Source organism: Vigna unguiculata, chromosome 9, assembly GCF_004118075.2.
Source record: "Vigna unguiculata cultivar IT97K-499-35 chromosome 9, ASM411807v1, whole genome shotgun sequence".
Lineage (NCBI taxonomy): Eukaryota > Viridiplantae > Streptophyta > Magnoliopsida > Fabales > Fabaceae > Vigna > Vigna unguiculata.
The window spans coordinates 40,932,196-40,956,829 of NC_040287.1; the positions used below are offsets into that span (position 1 = coordinate 40,932,196).

The 24,634-nt window shown below is 34.0% G+C and overlaps 2 protein-coding genes across 12 annotated transcripts; both read right to left on the minus strand.

The window, feature by feature from the left end:
- Positions 1 to 2,909: 2,909 nt before the first annotated feature.
- LOC114164390 (phosphatidate phosphatase PAH2-like) lies at positions 2,910 to 11,363 on the minus strand. Of its 11 annotated transcripts, none has more exons than XM_028049045.1 (13): positions 9,796 to 11,361; positions 8,408 to 9,224; positions 7,413 to 7,846; positions 7,230 to 7,303; positions 6,661 to 6,745; positions 6,226 to 6,312; positions 6,053 to 6,125; positions 5,187 to 5,230; positions 4,955 to 5,083; positions 4,762 to 4,860; positions 4,299 to 4,438; positions 3,633 to 3,813; positions 2,910 to 3,290 (listed from the first exon to the last, which is right to left on the minus strand). In XM_028049045.1, the coding sequence occupies exons 1-11, from the start codon at positions 10,768 to 10,770 to the stop codon at positions 4,382 to 4,384; spliced, it is 2,874 nt and encodes a 957-aa protein (XP_027904846.1). In that variant the 5' UTR covers positions 10,771 to 11,361; the 3' UTR covers positions 2,910 to 3,290; positions 3,633 to 3,813; positions 4,299 to 4,381. The 11 variants fall into 11 exon arrangements, with proteins under 11 accessions (XP_027904846.1, XP_027904845.1, XP_027904848.1 ...); XM_028049044.1 differs by having other exon boundaries at positions 2,910 to 3,341; XM_028049047.1 differs by lacking the exon at positions 2,910 to 3,290 and having other exon boundaries at positions 3,433 to 3,813; positions 4,997 to 5,083; positions 9,796 to 11,362.
- A 3,284-nt stretch (positions 11,364 to 14,647) lies between these two features.
- On the minus strand, positions 14,648 to 15,943 carry LOC114162230 (BRI1 kinase inhibitor 1-like). Its single transcript, XM_028046049.1, has one exon. It carries the CDS (start codon positions 15,644 to 15,646, stop codon positions 14,765 to 14,767), a length of 882 nt encoding a protein of 293 aa, XP_027901850.1. The 5' UTR covers positions 15,647 to 15,943; the 3' UTR covers positions 14,648 to 14,764.
- Between the last annotated feature and the right edge of the window lie 8,691 nt (positions 15,944 to 24,634).

Below are 24,634 nucleotides of genomic sequence, written 5' to 3' on the forward strand. Positions count from 1 at the left end.
ATAATGAAATAGTAATTGATATTAATTTCTACCACACTAAGATTGTACATACTTTATACTAGTAGAGCCTAAGATTATTGGACAATCTAAGATAAAAGAATTTTTCTTGTCCGATACACCTTTGATTTTATAAGGTTGAAGGTAATTTAGCCTATTATTGCAAGTGTATCAAAACTTCGAACCAACACGCCAAGTCTTAGGGGTTGGATTACATGAATAGGTAGAAGACACTTTGGTCCATAGAAGGGACAATGATACTAGGTTTGCTGTATTCTAACTTTGGGAATCTGATATACATATCTAGGTTAAAGACACTTCAACCTACAATAACATATTCATTAAGACTCTCAACTAGCACATCTCAACTATGGGGAACTAGTGTATATGTATAGATCGAGAACACCTCGACCCATTGTATGTATATAGGTTGAGGACACCTTAGCATGTGCTAAGAGACCAAAGACACGTATGCCACTACTATGTTATGAATCCACATAACCAAAAGGACACACCACAAAGAGGTTAAGGATAAGTAAACACATTAAGAAACCCTAAAACGTGGTAATCCTACAAAGCCTAAGCCCAATAAACAAGACCTAGCCAAGTATTATAAATAGTCACTGTTCACGAGATAGGTCAATGTTATCATTTATTGCAATCTCATTGTCTTACTACTAGTAACTAATTTGAGCGTTAGATTGTCTTTGCATGCTCTCCCGCCGAGATCACATCAACTTTATCAAAAGAGAACTTTTTGACATCCATAATGAAAAAAATTGGTTAACTGAAGAGTAGGAAGAAGAATAGACACTAAAGCTACCTAATATGTCTTGGCCTAAATAGAAAACTAGTGTACCTATGGGTATTTTTCGATTCTATAAGAACATACTTAAAATTTATATTAAATAAATATATTTGAATAGAAATTATATCAATATAAATGAATATAAACAATATTTTAAATTTGTAAAAAAATAATTCAAATTGTGATATAAGATTAATTCTATTGATAACTAAAAAATATTGAAATAACAAAATGAAAATGAAAGATAATAGATAAAAAGAAAGAAGTATACGAGAAATAAATTTTATTTGAGACAATTTAAAGATTATTATCTTTTATTAATTACAAATATACGTGTTAAAATAGAGACGTTCAATTTAAATATAGGTTAATTTTAGTTTGTGTATGATTCTAACATGTCCATCATGTTGAGACATATATATCTTAACAAATTCCGTTAAGATAAATTTTGAATGATTGTAATATTATTTTAAGAAGTGAATTTTAAATTTAATTTAATTTTATAAAATCAAAATCAACTTTTGGAATGTAAGTTAAATATATTTTATTTTTAATTGATGTCATTCCAAAAGAAAAAGAAGAAGAAAAGAACTATGATATTGAAAAGATCTATATTAGGTATTATACCATGAACTATAAATTGAAATGTTATATAATAATTGGAATGCTCTTCATTTCTCACCGCATGGCTGTTGGAGAGGATCATACACGGCATACAAACTAGGATCTACACGAATAATATCATGTTTATATATACTTTTTATATATACCCAACTTGCAAAGAGAATAAATTAACAGATCACCCTTTATGCCTATAAATATGCCAATTAATAAAAGAGAGAAAGACCTAAAAAGCAATGTACAGTACAGCAACCAGATTCCTTAATTGATATAAGAATTAATCCAAATATATATATATATATATATATATATATATATATATATATATATATATATATAATATTATGAACACTCACTATAGAGGTTGTGTTCATGCATATACAGAGAGTACATAACAAAAGAAGGACAATTCTATTCTAGAATTTAGATAATATAGATCCTTCCTTTTAATTTCTTAGAACATGATTCTTAATTTCTTATTCTTCCAAAAAGGATGCAAATTAATAGATAGAACATACCTTCCTAATATACATGGAAAGAATGGTAAATGAAGATTAATGAACAATGTCACCATCTTATAATTTTAATCCCTTATATACACATTTTATTGGGTTACTTTTTCCTCATTGGTTCTCTTATCTTAGCGCCCAAGATACAAATCCCGATTTAGTTGCGATTAATTACTCTTTTAGTGTTTATGTTTCTGATTATGGACAACTGAGAACATCTTGATTTCCGAAACAATTTGGTTCAATTTTAGTTAGTTTGCGTATAAAGTATTTTACATTTTCTTGATAGTGAAGAAATTGTTAATATTTTATATTATTGTAGAGGCTTCTCCTAAATGGTTTCAAGAGAAAAAAAAACAAGAAAAATGAAATGAACTTCTCTATAAAGTAAATTTAGTCTATCCATAAATAATTTGTTCGGATAAGTTTTTCAATAAACCCTTAGAAAGAAAAATAAATAAAATATTTTTTTTGATAAGTTATAATTAATTTACAGTGAAAGGTTCTCATACTATATTTATTTTATTTGTTTGTTTATTCACGAAGACACTTGTTTAAATATAAATTTATCTAAGCTTTTGTTTTTAACTTGTTAATAAATTAGTTTTATTTTATCAAAAAAGTTCATTTCATTTTTATTTTCTTTTATTACTTTTAAAAACATTTGCTATATATTTAGAAATGACAACTAATTAGTTACACAAGAATGAAGAGAAATACGATATGTACAACTCTTTAATTTTAAGATCCTTAGTTATGTTTTTTATAAAAAATAATTTATAACTATATATAAATGAGATTTCCTTTTTCACAATTATTTTATCTTTTCATACGAAGCCATCAACTTTACAATTTAGTTCAATAAAACTAACTTATTAATGATCACAGTTTATACATTTTGAATTATTATATAAACATTTTTTTAGAAATAAATGTATAATTACATAACTTGTAAAAACTTAAAAGCATTCAGTATTATTTATGTAATAAGCAGGATTTAAAATGATTTCTTTTAATAGACTTTTCAGTCCATCTTTAATTTTCTGGTAATATAAATACATAAAGTATCTGATATGTAATTTCTTGCCGCTGTGAGTTCATCTTAATTTCAGGATACAGATGAAGGAAGATGGTTGTTGAGCACCTTGAGATAAGTGACAGATGAAAAGAAGAGAGAAATGCAAAGAGTAATAGAGTGTGTCAAATGATTGTGTGATATATAAGTGTCTGTCTCAACATATAAAAAACATTTTATAAAGGAAGTTGCACTAAATTCGGAAAACTTACACGAGTAGAAGACTGAAACATAAAAGTAAGGAATAATGTTTGGTGAGCATCCAATGCTAAATCTACACCTTTTAGAGAAAAAGAAATACGAGAGAAGTAATAATGTGATGAGATCTGATCTGGCACCAAGAGAAATGAGAGGTGTCAAATAACTGTATCTAGTGTTAGTGTGCTAATATATCCCTTTGGGAAAGGAAAAACAACAACGAATGAAAACAAGCATAAACTTTTTCTATACGTTAGAATAATAAAACTGAAGAAGCATAACTCAACTACAGTTACATACATATGCACGTTATGCAATCAAAGGAAAAGGACTTAACTATGCACTAATCTATCTATAATCAATAAATGATATCATTTGTGGGATTCCATGAGTTAAGTGGCCATGGGTTAATATCATAACTAACCAATGGCAAAAATGGATTTGATCTCGCAGCATCATCAAACAGGGAAGAAGCTCCATTCCTCTCTTTCATAAGAGTTCCATCCACCAAATTATGAGTTCCAATTCCAATCAATCAATTCAGAGTACATGTCAACAACAGAATATGGTGGTTCTTGTTGGCCTCAGATACACATATATATAACCTGTATTAGCAAAAAAACTAAAACAATGAAGTAGCATGCACGATTGAACTCATGGAATGGTGAAAACATACACTACAATAAACATACATGCATACCATAAAATCAGTCAAATTAATATCTTCAATACTTCAGTTCCAGAGGAAATATTGAACATATTATACTAGAACAAACATAAAGATGGACAATGATACTTTAACTTGTTTTTTTTTACCTATTTTTAACCCACCACTTCAATCTCCATTAGATCATCACATCACATCATTTGAAAGAATCAAAATAAATAATTTAATGGTGATTGAAGGAGTGGGTTAAAAAAGAGTCAAAAAAGGTGAGTTAAACTATCTTTATCCTATAAAGATATCCCTGTGAAGTTTCTGATTAAAATAAAGCAAACACTTGTGTTAAAACTATGCAAAATATATCAAGTATTTAATTACTAAAACCTAATCCTAGTCTGAGTAGTTACTTAGAGCTGATAAATTTACCCGTATAATTCTTGGAGCGGCACAGCCTGCGCCCATCCGTATCAGACCATCATAATTGAGCCAAAAAAATCCACGGGGACCTTTCAAATATCTATAGCAGGAGGTGGTAATTTCCAAAAATTCCAATTGTTAAAGTCCTCCTGCAAACAAGGTTCAGAAAAAAGATTGGCAAAAAGCAATTTACTGCAAACAAGGTTCAGAAAAAAGATTGACAAAAAGCAATTTACAACATGCAGCTTTTCAAAGAAACCTTTAATAGAACGAAATTTACATTCAAGCAAAATAATGTAACAAAGATTTAAATCACACAGTAGCAAAATAAAAAAAAGGTCCATCCCAGCTCTCTCACACAACACTCGACATGATTTGCGTTGAATTTTAAATTTTCCAATCAGAATACCAATCCCCAAGGCTGACAGTATGGATAAGAAAATTAAAAGATAAAGCTTCTTCAAGATTAAACCTGTTCAGAGGAGTTCGTAGGAGGGAATATCCCATTCACGAGAGCATGCAGAGAAGCATATGATTTTGAGTCAACGCGACGGTTTACAACAACCTCTCCCTGTGAAATTAAAAATAAGAAAAGTTTGACAATCTAAGAACATTAAAGAAACTTCTAGCAAATATTTTAAATTAAAAAAAATGCAATTATTTACCCTGGGATTAATTATGAAGATTTTTCCCAAGGGAATTCCAACCTTAAGGTAGCTGATTTCATCCGTATCCCTATTACCAAAACCAGCATAGAAAGGATTGCAATCAGAAGGAAAAAGATCCTTGATGACCTGATGACATAAAAATTCAAATTGACTTTTAATAACATTGTGAATGACGAGGTTGAAATATATTAGAGTATGTTAATTTAATATGTTGTTGTGCGAAACTAACCTCTAAGCATGCAATTTTGAATTCGTGGGGAACCCTCCTAATAACTGGAAAAGAGAGAAAAAAAAAGAAAAGAAAATGATTGTCTTAGACCAGAATTATATTGACAAGGCCCGGACATTTCACATGCAGCCTTGAACTTTGATGAATCCTTATACTCATTCATTCATCAAATTAATTGGCCAAAAGTTATAAGAAAACATAAAAAATCGCAAGAGTCCTAAATATATCGGTCACACTTCTACATGGTAGTTTCTTACACGGTCTAGAATAAAAAAATCAGACTCAAGCCATAGAAAAATCCAAAACATTTTCATTTATGGCATGCAGAGTGCTTGTGTCTTCATATATATTATCTAAGGGAACCTAAGTGGAATGTTGTCGTTTTATTCAATTGTCCCCATTTATAATATTCGAAGAGGTTCCTAGTACAATACTATACCATAACCCTATCATTCAAAGGCCATCTATTATTTAAGGAAAAAACAGCGCACAAGAGAGTCCAGCCTCCAGATTTCCATTTCCGGCTATTTTGCCGAATCCGCTAGTTCGCTAGCTAAATTACTTGAATTTCAACTTACAACTTCAAGAAGACATTAAACAAGAATTTTTTATTTATTTGCACTAGATTCTCTACGCTAGGTTTAATCAGTACGGTTAGTTGGGAAATTTACAGAAGACCCAGTGAAGTGTTAGATTGTTCAGAAACAACTTCTTGAACAAGTTTAATTACCCTGTTTTCTTAATGCTGTTCTGTCCGTGAAATCAAAGTTCAAGTATCGTCAAGACAATCAACATTCATACAAAAATGTTGTACCACTTGGAAGAATAGGAACAATACGAAGCAGCAGAGAAGAAAGAGACGTTACCTTCCCGATATAGAGAAGGAAAAAGTCCATCAGGAGAAATAACAACAGGACCATCTGGTAAAACTTTTCCATCCTGCAATTATAAAATAAATATGAAAATGTAAATGAATTTCTCTCCTTCCAAATTTTGTTGTCCAACTGGATTGGAAAAAGATTCTATATTTATACATGACCTGTTTAAGATTAACTAGGAATTGTCGTGTGAGATAGGCCTGAGAAATTGAACGAGCACTAAGAAAAAGAAGTTGGTAACCATTCTCCTGTATATGTGAAATTGACAAGGAAAAGACCATGAAAGACGCCAAACAAGGTGAAAAGAGATCAAAACATAGTTATTATGAGCAAGGCAATTTACAGTTCCCATTATTAAACTCCTCAGAAAATTAATCATATCAGTATTAATAAAACTTTTAAAATAAAAGTAAGCAATTGCATTTAACAGATAAAACAACCAATTGTTTGTTTTGAGCATACCTAATCCCTACCTAAAAACTGCCCATACGTAATTATGTATAATATAATCACTATATTAGAGGATATAACCACAATATATGACATTGTAGCAGTCTCAAAACATCTAAATAACCACATGGCCAAGATAAACAAACCTTAATAGCGGAGTATAAATGTGCAACACCTGTCTGTGACCAATCAATACCAACCAAAGGCATGAACTGACCAAGAACATCCGACCTGAATGACATGAAACAAGACAGAAATTACAATTGACAAACTACAGGGTTAGATCTTTCAAAAACAACAACAGAAGAGAAGCAGAACATGTGAAAAGCATATCAGGATGCCAAAAGTCCTAGCGATTCAAGCATTTTCTATTTGTTTCTGTTGTCCATCTTGTTTTACTTCCTTATGCTCTACTCATAATGTACTTGGCATTCCAATAACAACCAACTTTCTTAAATATACTAACCCATACTTATCATCTCAACTTGTGAAACTAATTATAATCCGTAAACTTTGAAGGTCTAACCATAGTTGTAAAACTAATTATACCTCCCAACTTTAGAATAAATAATCATGACTAGACGGAGCAAACAAGGATCTTTATCTTAAAATATTTAGATCCAATGGGGAAGTTCCAGTGGCAACTGGCCAGCCTAGGTTTTCTGGCTCGATCATCTGACTTCCCCAAGTGAATGGCAAATATGTATACTCTCACCTTGTAATTGTACCATCTACATCAGAGATCACTATGCGAGTGTTCCATTTCCACAGATATATTCGAGCATCGACCTGCCGGTTAGAGTTGAAATATAAGAAATTAACAGTAAACGAGATATTTCAAACGTGAAGTAAGCGTCATTTTCTTGAAATGAAATTATAGAAAACCATGATTATTGACCTGCTGATTCCCCAGCACAGCTGTAGAGAAAGTGAAGGTTACAGTATTCATCCCATCCTTCAGATTCAAGGAGGCTACCTGTTCAGAAGTTGGAGTTGTTTCCCTAACCTTTATTTTTTTAAAATTGGGTTTGGGTTTATCTTTGTCCATAACTGTGCTAATCGTATTCTCTAGAGAATTACCATCAGTAGTGTTTTTGACATCACTTAGAGAAGGCGGCAATATAGAATCTTTAGATCCTGCTTTAGGTTTGGGTTTATCTTTGTTCATATCTGTGCTAATCGTTTTCTCCAGAGAATTACCATCGGTAGTGTTTTTGGCATCACTTAGAGAAGGCGGCAATATAGAATCTTTAGATCCTGCTCTCCTCAAGGAGAAAGGCCAAAGTCTCCAGTTTCCCGCAGGGGAAGTGTTCTGTGTTGATGGATCATCTCCTGTATGATTTTTCTCAACTTGGTCAGCTGGTATCATTCCTTTCAGCTCAAATACATATAAACATTCAAAATACACCATACCTAGATCCTATGAAAAATAATGATAACCAATCTTAATAGAAACCTATCGTACCTCAGGGTACAGAGAAGTAAACTTATTTACCAACCAGGTATTCAGAATTGAATGCTTTAGAAATACAGTCAGATTCCATCTCTTCATACAACAAGTGTTTACAGAGACTGTTTTTGCATAAATGATTAATCAGTATAGTAACTACCTACAGGTTACAGCTTAGTGTTTATTTTCAAAGCTACAACAATGGCAAAACCCGCCATGTTGCTGTTATAAATACAAGTCTACTCAAACTAAACTATTGCTCAAAATACAGAGTCCCATCTGAATCTTTAGCGAAATTATAACTTGTTGCTATAAAATGTTTAACAATTATCATTCCATAAAAACAGAATGTTCAGTACACTATCAGAAGAGGATGAAATATAACCTCAAGACACGGATTGTTTTCCATTTAGTTGAAAGGCGACTTATATAAGGCCTCTTACCAAGGGGAAGCTTCAGAGTTGTACCTTTGATTTCCCCAGAATCATGACAATCCTTGGCACCTGACTCCTCGTGTGTTAGGTGGTTTCCTTTGTCTTCATCAGGTTTTGGACATTCTAAATCATCTTTTGGAGGGAATGCACATGGCAAGGATTTTGATCTTGATTCCAGTGATTGACTTAAAGGGTAACGGGCATCATGTTGATTCATAATGTCAGTTCCAGAAGAAAAGTTAGGCAAGGATCCCGAATGTTGCCCAAATTTCTCTCCAGCAGCTTCATTTCTAGGAATGACTATGGGACTGGATATTGCTGTTAACTTTTCGGTGTCATTCTCATAAGAAACGTGATCTTCGTTATCTAAATGTTCAGGGACGGGTGTTCTCTCGGGTCGATCATTGATTGCACTTTCATCAAGGTCACTGAAAAGGAATCTTTCATCCTCTGAACTTTGTGATGGTGATCTCCTTGATGCTTTTCTAGGTAAACAATCATCAACAGGGTCCAGAGGAGTCGATAATGAGCTGAAGGAGTCCTTGTCCTTCATATTCTCGCTTATGGCTTTGTCGTCCGGAGTGCTGTAGCTGGAAGGTTTGATAACACAATTGGGCTCAACTTTCTCACCTGAAAAATGTCCTACGCTAATTTTGACAGTTTGAGATGTTGTAGATACCGATTGCTCTTCAATATCCACCTCATTATACATAATATCACCAGAATCCAAACAATCAATTTGCTTAACCCCAGAATGGAACTCAGAGATCCCCAGTACTGGCATCCCAAGATCAGTCTTCTCAATAACTTCCACAGCTTCTGTACCCTAAAGGACAACTTTCGTGTGAGTTTAACGAAAACAGATTAAATGTTTGCTAGATTTAATTATGAGCTATGCTACAGTCGTATTCGTATATGCTTCAACAAAAACCTTTGTAAGAAAGAAAGTATTAAATGAAAAAGTAAATGCATTTAATCTAATAACAAAAAAATTACAATACTTTTTGTGTATGGTAAGTAGGGAGATTAGTAGAAGTATTTTGAGGATTGAGAATGACTCTTCAGTTATTCGAGTTGACATGTAAAAGTTCCATAAAAGATTTAGTACCATTTATTATTGGGCAAAACTTAAATATAGTATCATAAATACTAATGTTAAATGTTCTCCAATAAAAATGGGCCAAGGGTTAAATTTTATCCCAGTCATTCCTTCTGATTTTCAATGCAGCCATCCATCTCATCTAAAGTAGCTAAAATCGGCCTCTCGGTAACCAGTGTTATATTTCCTATTGCTAGTTTTGATAGGAGAACTCAACTGCTAAGGTACTATTTATTTCTGTCTTCCTCGGGCCAAAACTACAGGTGAAGACTACTTGTCCTTGAATTTACGAAATTACCTCAGATAGCAGTACAGTGGTACGATGCAAGACTTCATCATGGACATGGACGCGGACTTCTTCACATTCTTCTGCGCCAGCAAGGTACATCACCTCTTGAGCTTGCTCACTAGAACACGACACGCCCAACTTGGAGGTCTCTGGTGTTTCACGGCAAACCCCATCTGCTGAAACATCGTTTTTGGAAATATCGTTACTATTATCACCCGATGCATCAACAGCGCTCACCCCAGAAACTTCTCCATTCAATTCCTTTTCCACAAACTTCACCTTCACGCACGCAACTTGCACGTCAGACTCTGCAATATCATACACAACTTCCTTCCCATTCAAGTCACACTCACGAGCAAAACAAGCTTCCTCTTTCAACTCATCGTCTTCCACGACCACGTTACCGTCCCCAGACGAGTTAGCAAGAACCTTTTGCCCTTGTTCCCCGGAGAGATTAGTGGACCACTTGAGGTCTAACAAGTTAGCTGCAATCTCAGCACGCTCCAACGAACCCACCCTGCTCCCAATCGCTTCACCATTACCCTCTCTCTGCTTCAAAGACCTTCTCCCAAACACAAAGCCAAGTATTCTTGAACGGCGAGAAGTAGTCTTTACCGCACCCTCTCCATCATAATCGCAACTCTTAGACCTGCGAGAGTAATCATCTTTATCATTGACAGGAGAAGGCGGAAGTATCAAATTGTCTTCTTCTTGTGCAACGACTTCCCTGAGAAAGTAAGCTTCCCCCTTATGATCGAGATGCATTTGGAAACCAGCCGGCACCCCGTTGACACAGATATCAACCACCTTTTCCCTCGACTTCAAAACCCCCTGGAATTTGCCGAATCGAACGTACCAGGGCGAGGACTTGAAACTGCCATCTTTTTGTTCCACCACCACAATATCGACGGCGCCTCCGAACGGATGAAACGGCCCCGAAACGGTATACACGCCCTGACTCAGTATTCTCCCCACCGTTTGCATCCTCCCCGATTATTCCACCCCTTATCATAAATCCAATATCGCTTTCGCAACACTCAAATCTCAGAAATAACAGCAAAACACAACACACGGATTGGATTACATGATTGAATTACGATCATAATTAATCAATGAGGAGGGATTTTAGGGGGATCGCAAAATTCTCGGTAAGCGTGAACTAAAGGAAATTGGGTTTGTTTTCCGAGGAGAATAACGATTAAAACTGTGAACGGAGGGTGCAGTGTAACGCGTAAACTGGAGAAGAGAAGTGGTTGAATTTGGCGATGGGGGGAAGAGTGTGTCGCGGCGGGAGGAAGAGGTCGTTGGTGGGGAATGTGGGGCCCGCTTTTTGATTCGTGGGTTGTTTCTCACCGTTCGATCCATCAATTCATGCTTCCTCCTTCACGCTTCTTCATCCTCGCCATCTCACTCACAAATTATCAATTCACAAACCTAAACTCATCTTTTCTATCATAACACTTTCTACAAACCCTCCGCGGACACGCCATTGTCTTCCTAGTGTAAGCAACCTAATTTAATCGCAAATCACTATAATGTCACTTTTAAGATAATTACCATTAATCATAACATAAAGCTATTTTTAACTAATTTAGTTTTCGACCAAAATTATAGATATGTCATGTCATATGTATACATATATGTATCGATAATCTATAAGATAAAGAACATTTAAGAAATGACGAATTTAATAAACACTAATTTAATAAAATCTGACAGTTCATTTCATTAAAGTATTTGACTTGTCATTTTCATCAACAAACTTCAACAAACTTGATTCACAGATAATTGTATCTGTGTGTTTGTTAGACGCGGAGAATGCTTTACAAGGGATATTACAAATGGTAAAAAAAAAAATCCAAAATCCAAAAATGTTCTATAAAGGTTAAGTTTTTTTTATATGAATATATAATGAATTGAAGATTATTATCAATTTCCATTATTAAAAAAAAAAAAGAATTTAGACACCGTCACTTTCCAATGATATGCCTAATATGGTTGTCTTGTCTGGAGGACCAGTGTGAAAGGTGGTATAAGAGCGAACTCTGATAATGATTCTGACATGCGTCATGTCATGAGTAATGAACAACAATAACCCAGTAATGTTAGGTTGTTGTTTTGTTTGGAAAAGGAAGGGACCACACGGAACTCAAACTTTTGTGTGGATGGCTGCGCCGGTTATTCTTCTTTCAAATCGATACAAGCACATACACTCGGGACTTTCCATATCTACGTATATCTTCAATCTGTGGGACCATTTTGAATCACCTTCACATGTTCTTCGACTTGCACCACTGTGTTCGTTTTCTTCGATTCAAACCCAGTTGAGCGTCAAAATCTGGATTATCACACCAGTTCATGCCTCCATTATGGTGGAGCATTCCATTATCATATCTCTATATGTGCAGTTAATTTCCTGAATTCTAATCGTCCAAAAACTTATTCTGTTTTTTGCTTTGGTGATTAAGCTCATGAGTGAGAACTATACTACAAACAAACACTTAATTATGTGTTATATATAAATTATTCGGTACTATAATCATTCTGGAATACCTACAGTATAGTTTCTCTGTTTGCACAGGGAAATTGTTTTGATCTTGGGCTTTTGATCCATTTGTTTTTTGACCCAATTTCATGAACAAACTGTAATTTCAGCCCATTACAATTAAATTAAATACATATAGAAAAAAATGGCATGATGTGTCATTTTCAAGAACAGATCGAGTGGTCCTGAATGTGTTCGTGGGCTTAGTGGGATTGGATCATTTAGAGACAATTTTCTTTTCTTATTTCCTTATTTTCATTCCTGAAACAAAAAGTTGCAATTTAATTGGAGTAAATTAAATTGTACGTATATCATTGAAAATTAAAAATTGAGTCTCCGGTGTATTTAACAGTGTCACCTAGTCTAGAGATCAAGGAAAGTTTAAGTAATTGCCTTTTAAGGATGTTATCTCATGATGAAAATAGAGTGAATTTTAAACGTGCGAATGTGATGCAGAAAGTTATTTTATTGATAATGTGTGCGTTCCGATGTGCAACGCACAGAAAGAAAAGTTATCAAAGTTATCGTAAATATTATTACCGGATACACGAACGGTACAGCATGCCCCTATTCCACCTTAGTAAAGTGGAATGGTCAAACACAGCACATGCACTTTGCATATAGAATGGGATTTTGTTTCAATTCGAGTCATAGTACAACAGCGATCGCAGATGGTGGTCCTCTTCATAAAGAGAACATTTTGTAAATTGTAACCCTACTTTCATAGTATACCAAAGCTCATCATTATGTTTATCATTAATTCTTCGCAAGACCTTCATAACTTTCATCACTACTGTCTCAACTTATATTTACATGTGGGGAATATATATATTTATATATTTATATATTTATATTTTCCCTGCATTATATATAACCTTCATATAATTGTTGTACTTGAAACTTTACACCCCCTTGATGCTTCTGTGGCCATGCCATCCCTATCCACATTCACCACCGTTCATTGATTTTTGATTTTTAATGCATTATTATGATAAAATAATCCTCCTACCCCCCCCACTGCCTTTTTGATTTCATTCATTGCCTTCATGTGTAGGGGCTACAAAAAGGTGATTTGACCTTTTTGACTTTATGATTTGATGCCAAGAAAAGAGGAGTGTTTTTAAGTAGTTAAATTTGAAACTATAGTATAATCGCATAATGTTTTGATTCTCTCCTTGTTCTGACTATAGGGCTTGGTTGGTTTACGTTGCGCTTTCGTAACTGTTAAGCCTGTAAAGAACATGTCCCACCCTTTACGTACGTATAAGTCAGTGACAGTTGTTACTTCACCTTCGTGGTTCCTTGAATACAGTCTTTCTTAGTTCTTACAATGGGGACATGATTGTGACAACGTAGAGCGCATTGTTTGGCAGGGAATCTAGTACTTCGTCTCCCAAAATACATTTCGATTCGCCTTGTTTTTAGAAAAGTTTAACAAAACAAAAATAACCACACATTAGGAAATGAAAAAAAAAAATACACATAAAAAATAACAGATACACAAAACCTCTCGTCATTGCAGATCATCTACGAGGAGAATGTCAGAGAACATAGGCAGTTTAGACTTGAAGTTTTCTGACGCGTCTCTAGCTACTACATGCGTGCTCATCATTGAGATGTCAGAACTGAGAATTCCCATGTATAGAGATCAGAGTCTTATTTTAAAAAATCATAAACATTTTTGTTCTGTATGTGTATAGTATTAGTGTATATCCCTTCTTATCCCATTCTATGGATTAGTGTAGCTCAATGCAATTTTTATTACCTCGAATTTTGACTAATTTAACAGCAACTGATTTGGATGAAAAAACAATGCAGTAGAGTAAAGTTATCTGTTGTCAATTTTTTTTCTTCTCATGATTACGACACTCCAACTTAAGATTTTACTTAGAAAATTCCAACTCTTCACCATTTTCATGAGGAGAGGCCCTATGCAGAGCGACAATTGTTTCAATCACCTCATCATGGAAAAAGACTCGGTTGCAGAGTTTTCAGAATTTTATGAGATACTATTCGCTACGAGACAGAAATCATCAATCTTCTCTGACTTATATACTTTTTACACTTGCCCTTCTTGTCAAACTCCCATAATGGCGCATAAATTTTTCTGCACCCAAAAATGCAGTGGTAAAATACTATTTTTTTTGGTGTGTGTGGAAATAAAATACGAAAATATTATCCACATCTAAAAAGCCACACCAGACTTACATTTACCAGTTTGTTAATTATATTTCGATCATCAATGTTTATTAGTTAATCAACATATATATTGTTTTAAAAAATAAATTTCAACCCGATAACGTTAGAAACCAAGAATTACGTAGTGTAACAATCTTCTGGCGTAGATTTAACATTACTAAAATACTATAAAACACCAAAGCTACGACAATAATAAGCAAAACTAGTAACAAAAATATTTTCTACCAGTGCGTATCAGCAATTGAGCTTCTCTTCTTTTGCAATAGAATTTTTGCAGTGAGCAATTGCAGCTTGAATGGCTGCTTGCAACTCTTCCATGGTGCTGTCATTGGAAGGAGGAAGATTAGCGGTTGCAAGGAGAAGACCGCTGTTTGATGGAGAAGTTCTCATAGAAGCCGGTGCTGAAAACTCACCTCTTCTCCCTCTCAATTCGGGTTTGGTTTTCCGAATCAAATTCCCTGAATGAGAATAAGCCTGTCCATGGAACTGTACCTTTTCTCTTTTCCCTCTGAAAAGCACCAGTGGCTGCACCATTCTCAAGTACTTCTTCAGTGCATGCATCACATCATACCCGAGTTTCTTCTTCTGCTTACTATTCTCTTTATCTTCTTTGTCTCTAACCGGACACCCTTTACGCCCTTTAGATGACCCAAACAATGAGAAACCAGGCTTGGACTTGGTTTCTTCCTTTGTGACTCTATTGTTGTGGTTTTCTTTGTTGTTGGAGCTGGTAATGCTGTCTATGGTGATGTTGCTCCTGGTGCTGGTGTTGCAGCTGGCACGTTTTTCGTCTTCTAAGAAGTCTCTGATGGGGAGAGTGAAACTGTCGACGGAGTTGGTGGAAAAACGAGGAGAAGAAGAGAAGTGAGATAAGAGGTGTAAGGGAAGCAAGTGACCGTGGAAGAAAATGTCATCAGCAGGAGATAAATCAACAGCAAGAGAAGGTGGGGTTTTGGATTTGTCAAGGATTGTGGCGTTAGAAGAGTGGAGAGAGATTGTAAAGGAGAACTCATGAGAAGGGGAAGAGGATGGTGAAGCTGCCTTGGGGACTCCTTCTTCAGTTTTCTTTTGCACATCGTTTTCTGTGTTCTTTTGGGGTTGATGATGTGTTTCCATTATTACAGTTGAGGTTGTCTTGAAGACTAACAAGTTTGTGTGGGGAATTCTCGGTCTGTGATCTTTTCTTTTTGGTAGAAATAGAGAGAGAGATGGAGAAAAAGGTGGTGTGATCTTTTCTTTGTTGTATGGATGTTAACAAAGCTTTATGAGGGATAAGGGAACCGAAAAACATGGAAAGAAAGAGAGAGTCTTTGTCAAAGCACTGTTGGACTCGGTGTGTCTTGTTTTAAAACTTTTTCGTAAGACACCAACTCTGTGTGTATGCGTATTATTTACGTGTGATGATTAACAAGCATATTATCAATAATGGATGCATATTTTTCTCGCGTTTTATGAGATGAGATGTGTTTTGTGGTGTGTCAAAATGGTTAGTGCTGCGTAATGTTGGGTCCCTATCACTTCCAACAGCAATTGTTGTGCTGGTTTTGGGAATGAGATCACAAACATCCAAATTTGGCCACCAAAGGAAGATGGGATTGGCATGGCGGATTTCACTCAACAAATTTTCGACATTTTTTTTTTCCATTAGTGCGAAGGTTCACAGGGTATTTTAGTGTTATCCTCTGTTATATTAATACTTTGAAATTCTTTTTCATACATTTTTCCGTCACGCCAGTAGTTTAGGAGGCTAGAGCTAGACGGTGCACGGTTGAATCTTGAAACACACCCAAAAAGAATTTTGTACGACGAAGTCAAATTTTTCCATACTTTATCTTCTACCTTTTTCCGTGACACTTTCCTAAACTTGTTAAAATTAACTCTTTACATAGAAAGAAAAGAAAGAATGTTAAAGCATAATGAGATTAGTAAATGGGAATTGTTGAATTGAAAAAGAGATTTGGAGAAGGCCACGATCAGCGCCAGCTGTTGGGAATGATTCAGTTCACCCATTCATCCATTCATTGATTCATGGATGAACACGAAAGCTCAAAGAAACAGAAGCTCCAATGTCGTTTAGGGAAGAAAGTGTGGCCATGATCTACGTGTAAGTCTACATTGACTACTGCTCTATCCTATTCTCTGAAAAAACCTAACAATTTTTTATATATATACATGAAACTCGTATATAGTAAAATACATATATATGAGTTGATTAATGGCGAGAAAAATAAAAGGAGATATATATAGTTAGGTGGTGGGGGTGGTGACAGACCCACACACACGTGCATGCGGTGGTGGTCCATGCAGCAAGCATAAAGGAATTTTGTATTCATGGTTAAGGTCAACATCTTAATCATGGAGCCATTATTTGGTTCGACTGAACCATCCTCACCACTTTCACCATTATATTTTATATTATATTCCACATTTCTCGTCTTTTTCTTTTTGAGATAATTAGAGAGAGAACCCAGCATACCATAGTATAAAACAAATCCTTCACAATCCCACAACATAGAGATCCTTTTGCGTATTAGCCATTCAATATCTACCCTTTTTCTCAGCCAAAACAACAAAACCTACCTTACTTTGGATCACATTCAGGATCACTCAAATTCATTTCTTTCGTTTCAACTTGTCAGAGAAAAAAAAAGTACTTCATCTTTTCTCAGAAAATCCCCGAGAAAACGGATCACGTTTTCGTCTTAGCATGCATCATGCATGTGTGTGCACCCACCCAGAGATTCAATGCTTTGCACTTTGCAATATTGAACGGATTTGCAGCAACTGCTTTATTCGATTTTGATGTTTCCATGCATATTCCTAAGAAATTAATTAATACATAACCCTTAACATTCATATTTACTTAGTTTCTGCTTACTTTTGTTGTCAAATCAACGTGATTTAGCGCATGTATTGACCTAATTAAGGAAGCTTTTATACAACAAAAAATTAATAAACTAGAAACTAATCAACTCAAAATTTAATGATCTCATACTTTCCAACAGTAAGTTCTAAAGGGTGTGTGGCCTCTAATCAAAATGAAATAACATACCTTATTGTAGTTTAGCTAAACCTTGCTACTTGGCTAATCTTTTTGCACTTCTCATTTTGGAATTTGACCTAACTCCAGAACTATGAGAAAGTGGCAAAATATATGTGCTGTAAAGCAAAATGGGAATTCTGAGCAGCTTTTTGGAGGAAACAAAGGACTTCACATAGACGTAATTGTAATTGCGTGAGGAAGCATAAATTCTCTAGACACAGGTCTATCTATTTTCTTGGCTTTTAATTAGATTTAGCAGATGAAATGACTACTCAGTTATCTTTATCAATCATTACGCATTCCATCCCAACTAAAGAATCATAAACAATGATCATACTAATTATTATTGGTTTCCTCTTATAACGTTGATTTTTCTTATTGAATTTCTACCTTCCTTTAGAAAATTAAAAAGAAATAATACTACTATATTAATATTTATATAACAATAAAGTTCATATAATAGTAATTGTTTTTTCAACTTCAAATTCATTGGATATAATCAATATGTATTACTAACTTTTGAGTCCAAAACTTTTTTACGATTTTATCTTCTCATAAAAATATTTTAGAGAATTAATGCGTTTTTTTTAGAGGATGAATTTGAGGGAGACTTGATAAATAAATTAAATTTGAATGGATTTTAAGATAAAATTTGTCTTGTTTCTTTTAAGAAATTTAAGGAAAAAGGTGAGTGAATTTAAGGATAAAATTTGAGTGATTTGACTAATATGATAAATAAAAAAAATTAAAAAATTAATATATATATATATATATATATATATATATATATATATATATATATATATATATATATATATATATACCAAATACATGAAATTGATTTCATAATTGATTCCATTACATGTACACAATAATTAGAGTCCTCAAAACGGGTAATCCGACCTGACCCGATCTGACTCACCAAGGGTTGGTCACTTAGTAAGCTAACCCAACTCGGTTCACTTATTAGTGAGCCAAAAACATTGGAACACAGTCAAACACACCACGGGTTGGTGGGTTAAACAGGTTAGCTCACTTACTGACTTAATTTAAAAAATACAATTTTTTTTCTTCGGTCTCAAACAAAACAAAATTATAATTATGATTAAAATCTACATAAACTTCAATAGAATTCAAATACATTCCAAAAAAGATGTTAAAATCCAAATATAAACCAAAATAACAAAAATACAAATTACCAGTTTGTTGGCTGAAGAAAACAACGACCCAAATTTCAAGCCCAATATAATAAAAAACACTTGTTAACCTTCTTTACGTTGCCTAAACTTTACGGATTAGTAAGCCAATCCAGCTCACCACGAATTCAAAAACTAACCCGTACTCAAATTTGTAAAAACATTTCAATCCAACCCAACCCGAACCTGTGATTGATTGAATTAGTTCACGCATTCCAACTCAGTTTGACAACTCTAACAATAATATCCAAACACTTACAATCTATTTCTTCACCAATGATCATTACACCGACACACTCACACCAAACAACAAATTAGCATAAACGGACACATCCTACAAAAAAAAATATATTTAAATTATTTTTAATCTTAATATTTTGATAATGTAATATTATCAAATATATGTGAAAATAAAATATATACAAAAACGTTACATGAGTACTTATTTACAAAGTGGATAATAATGAATATCTCCACGACATGATTTCAAATAGGAAATGTTTTTTTTTTGTCTAATATAATTACTGGATAACTACTTTTAAGGATAATATAATTATTTAGAAAAGCAAAAATTTTGTATTTATCAATAACCGTATTTTTTAAAGATACAATGAATAAAATTTTCAGTTGTATTTACCTTTTTATGAGACATCAAACTACTAATTGCTCTTGCATTTATATTTTGGTTTGGTTAAGATTATTGTGCATTTGTAACATTTTTGTATTGTTTAATCTAGAATAAAATTACATATCAGTTAACTCAGAAGTTAAAAAATTGGTTGGTATTTTTATTATACAATTTATTTATTTTTTTAATTTCTAATTGTGGAATATGAACTTATTTTTTTTACAATATTATTAAAGATTCAAAATTATGTAATCCAAATTGTGTTTTTAAATTATGTATACTGAATTATATAATTTAAAAATCATTCCAAATTATGTGAAAGCGTTTTATAAAGTTCCTTAGTAAAAGGTAGTAATATTATAATTTGCAATTTGAATATGTAAGATTCATACAAATAATTAAAACTATTTCTACTAAAGAGGTTGTGTCATTACAATTCATTTCGAAAATCGAAAATGATATTTCAAACATATTTTTTGAACTCAATTTTAATATGGCTTACGTGGCTCTCTTTCTTTATTTTTAAACTAATTTTTTTAAATGAAAGCAAACTGATGTGCACGTGTGAAAGTTACCCAAGTTCTTTTTGTCAAAATAAAAGTGTTGGTGCGAGAGAGAAAGGGGGACCGAGAGAGAGAGTAAAATGCAGAGTAAATTGTTGTTATTAGAGAAGCAGAGAGAGATCAAAAGCCATAGAGAAGCAAAGAAGTGTTGTGCTTGCTGTTGGAGAACACAACTTTCACTAGAAGTCATCCACGTTTCCACCATTTTCGCATTTGAAGTGAAAGCTGTGTTTGGAAGTTTTTGCACAGCTAATCAAAGAAGACGGCCACTAGGGCTTTCAATATTTTGGTGTACAGATTTTCAAATCGAAAATGGAACACACACCATAATCTACACAACATCATCACCTCACAGTCATGTAAATCAATTTAAATCAAAGTTCCAAAATGCTCAAAATTCATTTATCCTCCTTGTTTGGAAGCATTTTCGAATTAAAAAAATAAATATTGCGCTCAGTGGTGGGGAGTGCTGTGAAATTATGTGGGGGTGGTAGCAAATATTTGGGTGTACAGATTTTCAAATCGAAAATGGAACACACAACATCATCACCTCACATTCATGTAAATGAAATTAAATCAAAGGTCAAAAATGCTCAAAATTCCTTTATCGTCTTGCTTGGAAGCATTTTAAAATTAAAAAAATAAATATTGCGCCCAGACGTGAAGAGTGCTGTGAAATTATGTGGGGAGTGGTAGCAAATATTTTGGTGTACAAATTTTCAAATAAAAAATGGAACACACACCATAATATGCACAACATCATCACCTCACAGTCATGTAAATCAATTTAAATCAAAGTTCCAATTTATCCTCCTTGCTTGAAAGCATTTTAAAATTAAAAAAATAAATATTGCACCCAGACGTGGGGAGTGCTGTGAAATTATGTGGGGAGTGGTAGCAAATATTTTGGTGTACAAATTTTCAAATCGAAAATGGAACACACACCATAATCTGCACAACATCATCCCTCACATTCATGTAAATGAAATTAAATCAAAGGTCCAAAATGCTCAAAATTTCTTTATCCTCCTTGCTTGGAAGCATTTTTTAATTAAAAAAATAAATACTGCACCCAGAGTGCTGTGAAATTATGTGGGGAGTGGTAGCAAATATTTTGGTGTACAGATTTTCAAATCAAAAATGGAACACACACCATAATCTGCACAACATCATCACCTCACATTCATGTAAATGAAATTAAATCAAAGGTAAAAAATGCTCAAAATTCCTTCATCGTCCTTGCTTGGAAGCATTTTAAAATTAAGAAAATAAATATTGCGCCCAAACGTGGGGAGTGCTGTCAAATTATGTGGGGAGTGGTAGCAAATATTTTGGTGCACATATTTTCAAATTGAAAATGGAACACACACCATAATCTGCACAACATCATCACCTCACAGTCATGTAAATCAATTTAAATCAAAGTTCCAAAATGCTCAAAATTTCTTTATCTCCTTGTTCGGAAGCATTTTCGAATTAAAAAAATAAATACTGCGCCTAGACGTGGGGAGTGCTGTAAAATTATGTGGGGAGTGGTAACAAATATTTTGGTGTACAAATTTTCAAAACAAAAATGGAACACACACCATAATCTGCACAACATCATGACCTCACATTCATGTAAATGAAATTAAATCAAAGGTCTAAAATGCTCAAAATTCCTTTATCCTCCTTGCTTGGAATCATTTTCAAATAAAAAAAAAATTACTACACCTAGAGGTGGGGTGTGCTGTAAAATTATGTGGAGTGCTAGCAAATATTTTGGTGTTCAGATTTTCAAATAAAAAATGGAACACACACCATCTGCACAACATCATCACCTCAAATTCATGTAAATTAAATTCAATAAAAGTTCTCAAATCCTCAAAATTCATTTATCCTCCTTGCTTGGAATCATTTTCAAATAAAAGAAATTATTGCACCCAGAGGTGGGGAGTGCTGTAAACTTATGTGGGGAGTGCTAGCAAATATTTTGGTGTTCAGATTTTCAAATAAAAAATGGAACACAAACTATAATCTGCACGACATCATCACCTTACATTCATGTAAATTAAATTCAATCAAAGTTCTCAAATCTTCAAAATTTCTTTATCCTCCTTGATTGGAAGCATTTTCAAATGTTAAAAATAAATACTGCACCCAGAGGTGGGGACTGCTTTCAAATTATGTGGGGAGTGCAATCAAATATTTTGGTGTACAGATTCTGAAATGAAAAATGGAACACACACCATAATTTGCACAACATCATCACCTCACCTCACATTCATGTAAATTAAATTCAATAAAAGTTCTCAAATCCTCAAAATTCCTTTATCCTCCTTGCTTGGATGCATTTTCAAATTAAAAAAATAAATATTACGCCCAGAGGTGGGGAGTGCTGTCATATTATGTGAGGAGTGCATCCAAACATTTTGGTGAGATATATCCATATTCAAAATTGTAGATACATCTTCACCACCACGACATCATCACCTGACCTTCCTGTAAATAACCTTAAATAAAAGTTCTTAAATGCTCGACATTGCTTCATCATCCTTCCAATTCTTTTCAAATTACAGAATGAAAAATTGAACCCAGACGTGGGGAGTGTTGTCAAAATATGTGGGGAGTGGCAAAAAATATTTTGGTTTACAAATTTCCAAATCATAAATGGAACATACACCATTATGGCCACAAATATTCTTTGTAAAAGCATAAACAAAACAAACATAATGAAATGGCCACAACAGTTCCATATAAATATTTCAGGCATTCCAGAAACACAAAAGGCGTGCTACACTCAACATATAATTCTAAGTATTGTAGCACCACTGAGGTTAAAGTGGGGACCCATTAAGGAATGGTGCAAGTCGCTTCCGGTGGAATGGTTGTCGTTGCCGTCGACTCGCTTCCAGTGGAATCGATCCCGTCCATATCGTCGTTATCGTCGGTGTCTCCTCTTACGATGACACTTCCCGCTTCGCTTTTTTAACACGAGAACTTTACTGAATGGTTGTCGTTGTCGTCGACTCGCTTCCACTAGAATCGATCTCGTCCATCGTCGCTATCGCCGGTGTCTCCTCTTACGATGACAGCTTCCCGCTTCGCTTCTCTAACACGAGAATTTTACTCTTTCTCCCCTTTCTCCCCCTTTCTCTCTCTGTCTCACCAACACTTTCATTTTGCCAAAGAGAACTTTATTCTGTCTCCTCTTTCTCTCCCTTTCTCTCTCTGTCTCACCAACACTTTCATTTTGCCAAAAAAAATTTGGGTAACTCCCGCACGTGCACAACAGTTTGGTTTCATTAAAAAAATTAAGTTTAAAAATAGAAAAGGTGTGCCACATCAACTATGTTAAAATTAAGTTCAAAAAATATGTTGGAATATCATTTTCGTTCTAAAATTATATCAAACAAAATTAAACTAACATTTAGAAGGTCGTTGTAGTCAGCAGCAAGAACATGAGCAAGAACGCAGTTAGTGTAAATTGCCGAATCTCAATGTTGAAACCGTTTTTTCCTTCTTCTTTCCACTTTCGTTGTGCATCTCCTCTCCTTTTTCTGCAGCTGCTTCTCAGGTACGCTACCTTCTCATTCACATCGCTTTTTCTTTTCATTCTCTTCCCATGGACACGCAAATTCCTCTTTTCGTAGTTTGCGCATGTGTAAGAGAAGCACATTTAAGTTACATTTGTTGTGAGAAGCAGATTCAAAGAATTAGGAAACAAAGAATTATTGTTGAACTGCACGTTGATCTAGATTTCGTGCAATCGTTCTTGTTCTGGACGTGATTTCCTGTGCGTTACTCGTTGCTAAGTGAATTATTAGTTCGGAATACTTATGATAACGTTTTGCTTTATTTTGATGTTATCTTTTGGCCTCTCGCTTGGATTCTGATGCTATATTTCCCATTCTTTTTTTGCGTGAATCTTTGCTAGGCTTGTCATAGAGAGACTATAGATTGTTGCTATGATTTCAGATTAGGTAAGAGCTTACACAGTCAAATTCCAAATTCATTCTTCCCCCTCTTAGATCTCAAGGGGCTGGATTTACTACCAAAAGAGAAAAAAAAAACTAGAGACCTTTAGTTTCGTGATGCAATCTTACTCAAGCATATCACCATTAAACATGTCATCATCAAGCATATTGATATGATTTTGGTGGCGATCGACTTGCCTCTTTCCACATATCTGGTGTAAGTTATGACAAGACTTTAGTGGCTATACTTAGGTTAGTGCCTCCTATAAAATAAAATGAAATGGAAATTTTACACGTATGTCACACCTCTTGAAACAATTGCTCACTAAACTTGGATGATGACACACTTTGGTATCTCCTAAAAACTAATAAAATAGGGAAATCTCAACATGCACAACGCTTTACACTACTACGCAGAAAACCAATATTCTGTTCTTCCACCTTTTTTCTTTTTTTTTTACATTATCTATCACTTAATTCTCTCTTTTTTTTTTTCCTCTTCTTGTCTTGCTTGGTTTGGTGTCATTTTTAAAACAATAAAACCTTTACTCGAACAGTAGAACTTGTCATCTTCCACAAACATTAGTATAAATATCTTTTCATTTCTAATTAAGTCACTTTCTTCAAAGGTGATATATCAATACCCGATTTGATTTTGTGTAGTTAGAAGTGTTCGAAGGCGGGGAATGAAATCATGTAAATGCCACTTTCAGTAGGA

Coding starts and splice junctions, on each gene's coding strand:
- LOC114164390 (XM_028049045.1), bottom strand. CDS start 10,770: ATGCAAACGGTGGGGAGAATACTGAGTCAGGGCGTGTATACCGTTTCG. Junction 5,231..6,052: donor TCCTTCTCTATATCGGGAAG/GTAACGTCTCTT, acceptor TCTCTTTTCCAG/TTATTAGGAGGGTTCCCCAC. Junction 4,439..4,761: donor CTACGAACTCCTCTGAACAG/GTTTAATCTTGA, acceptor CCTTGTTTGCAG/GAGGACTTTAACAATTGGAA.
- LOC114162230 (XM_028046049.1), bottom strand. CDS start 15,646: ATGGAAACACATCATCAACCCCAAAAGAACACAGAAAACGATGTGCAA.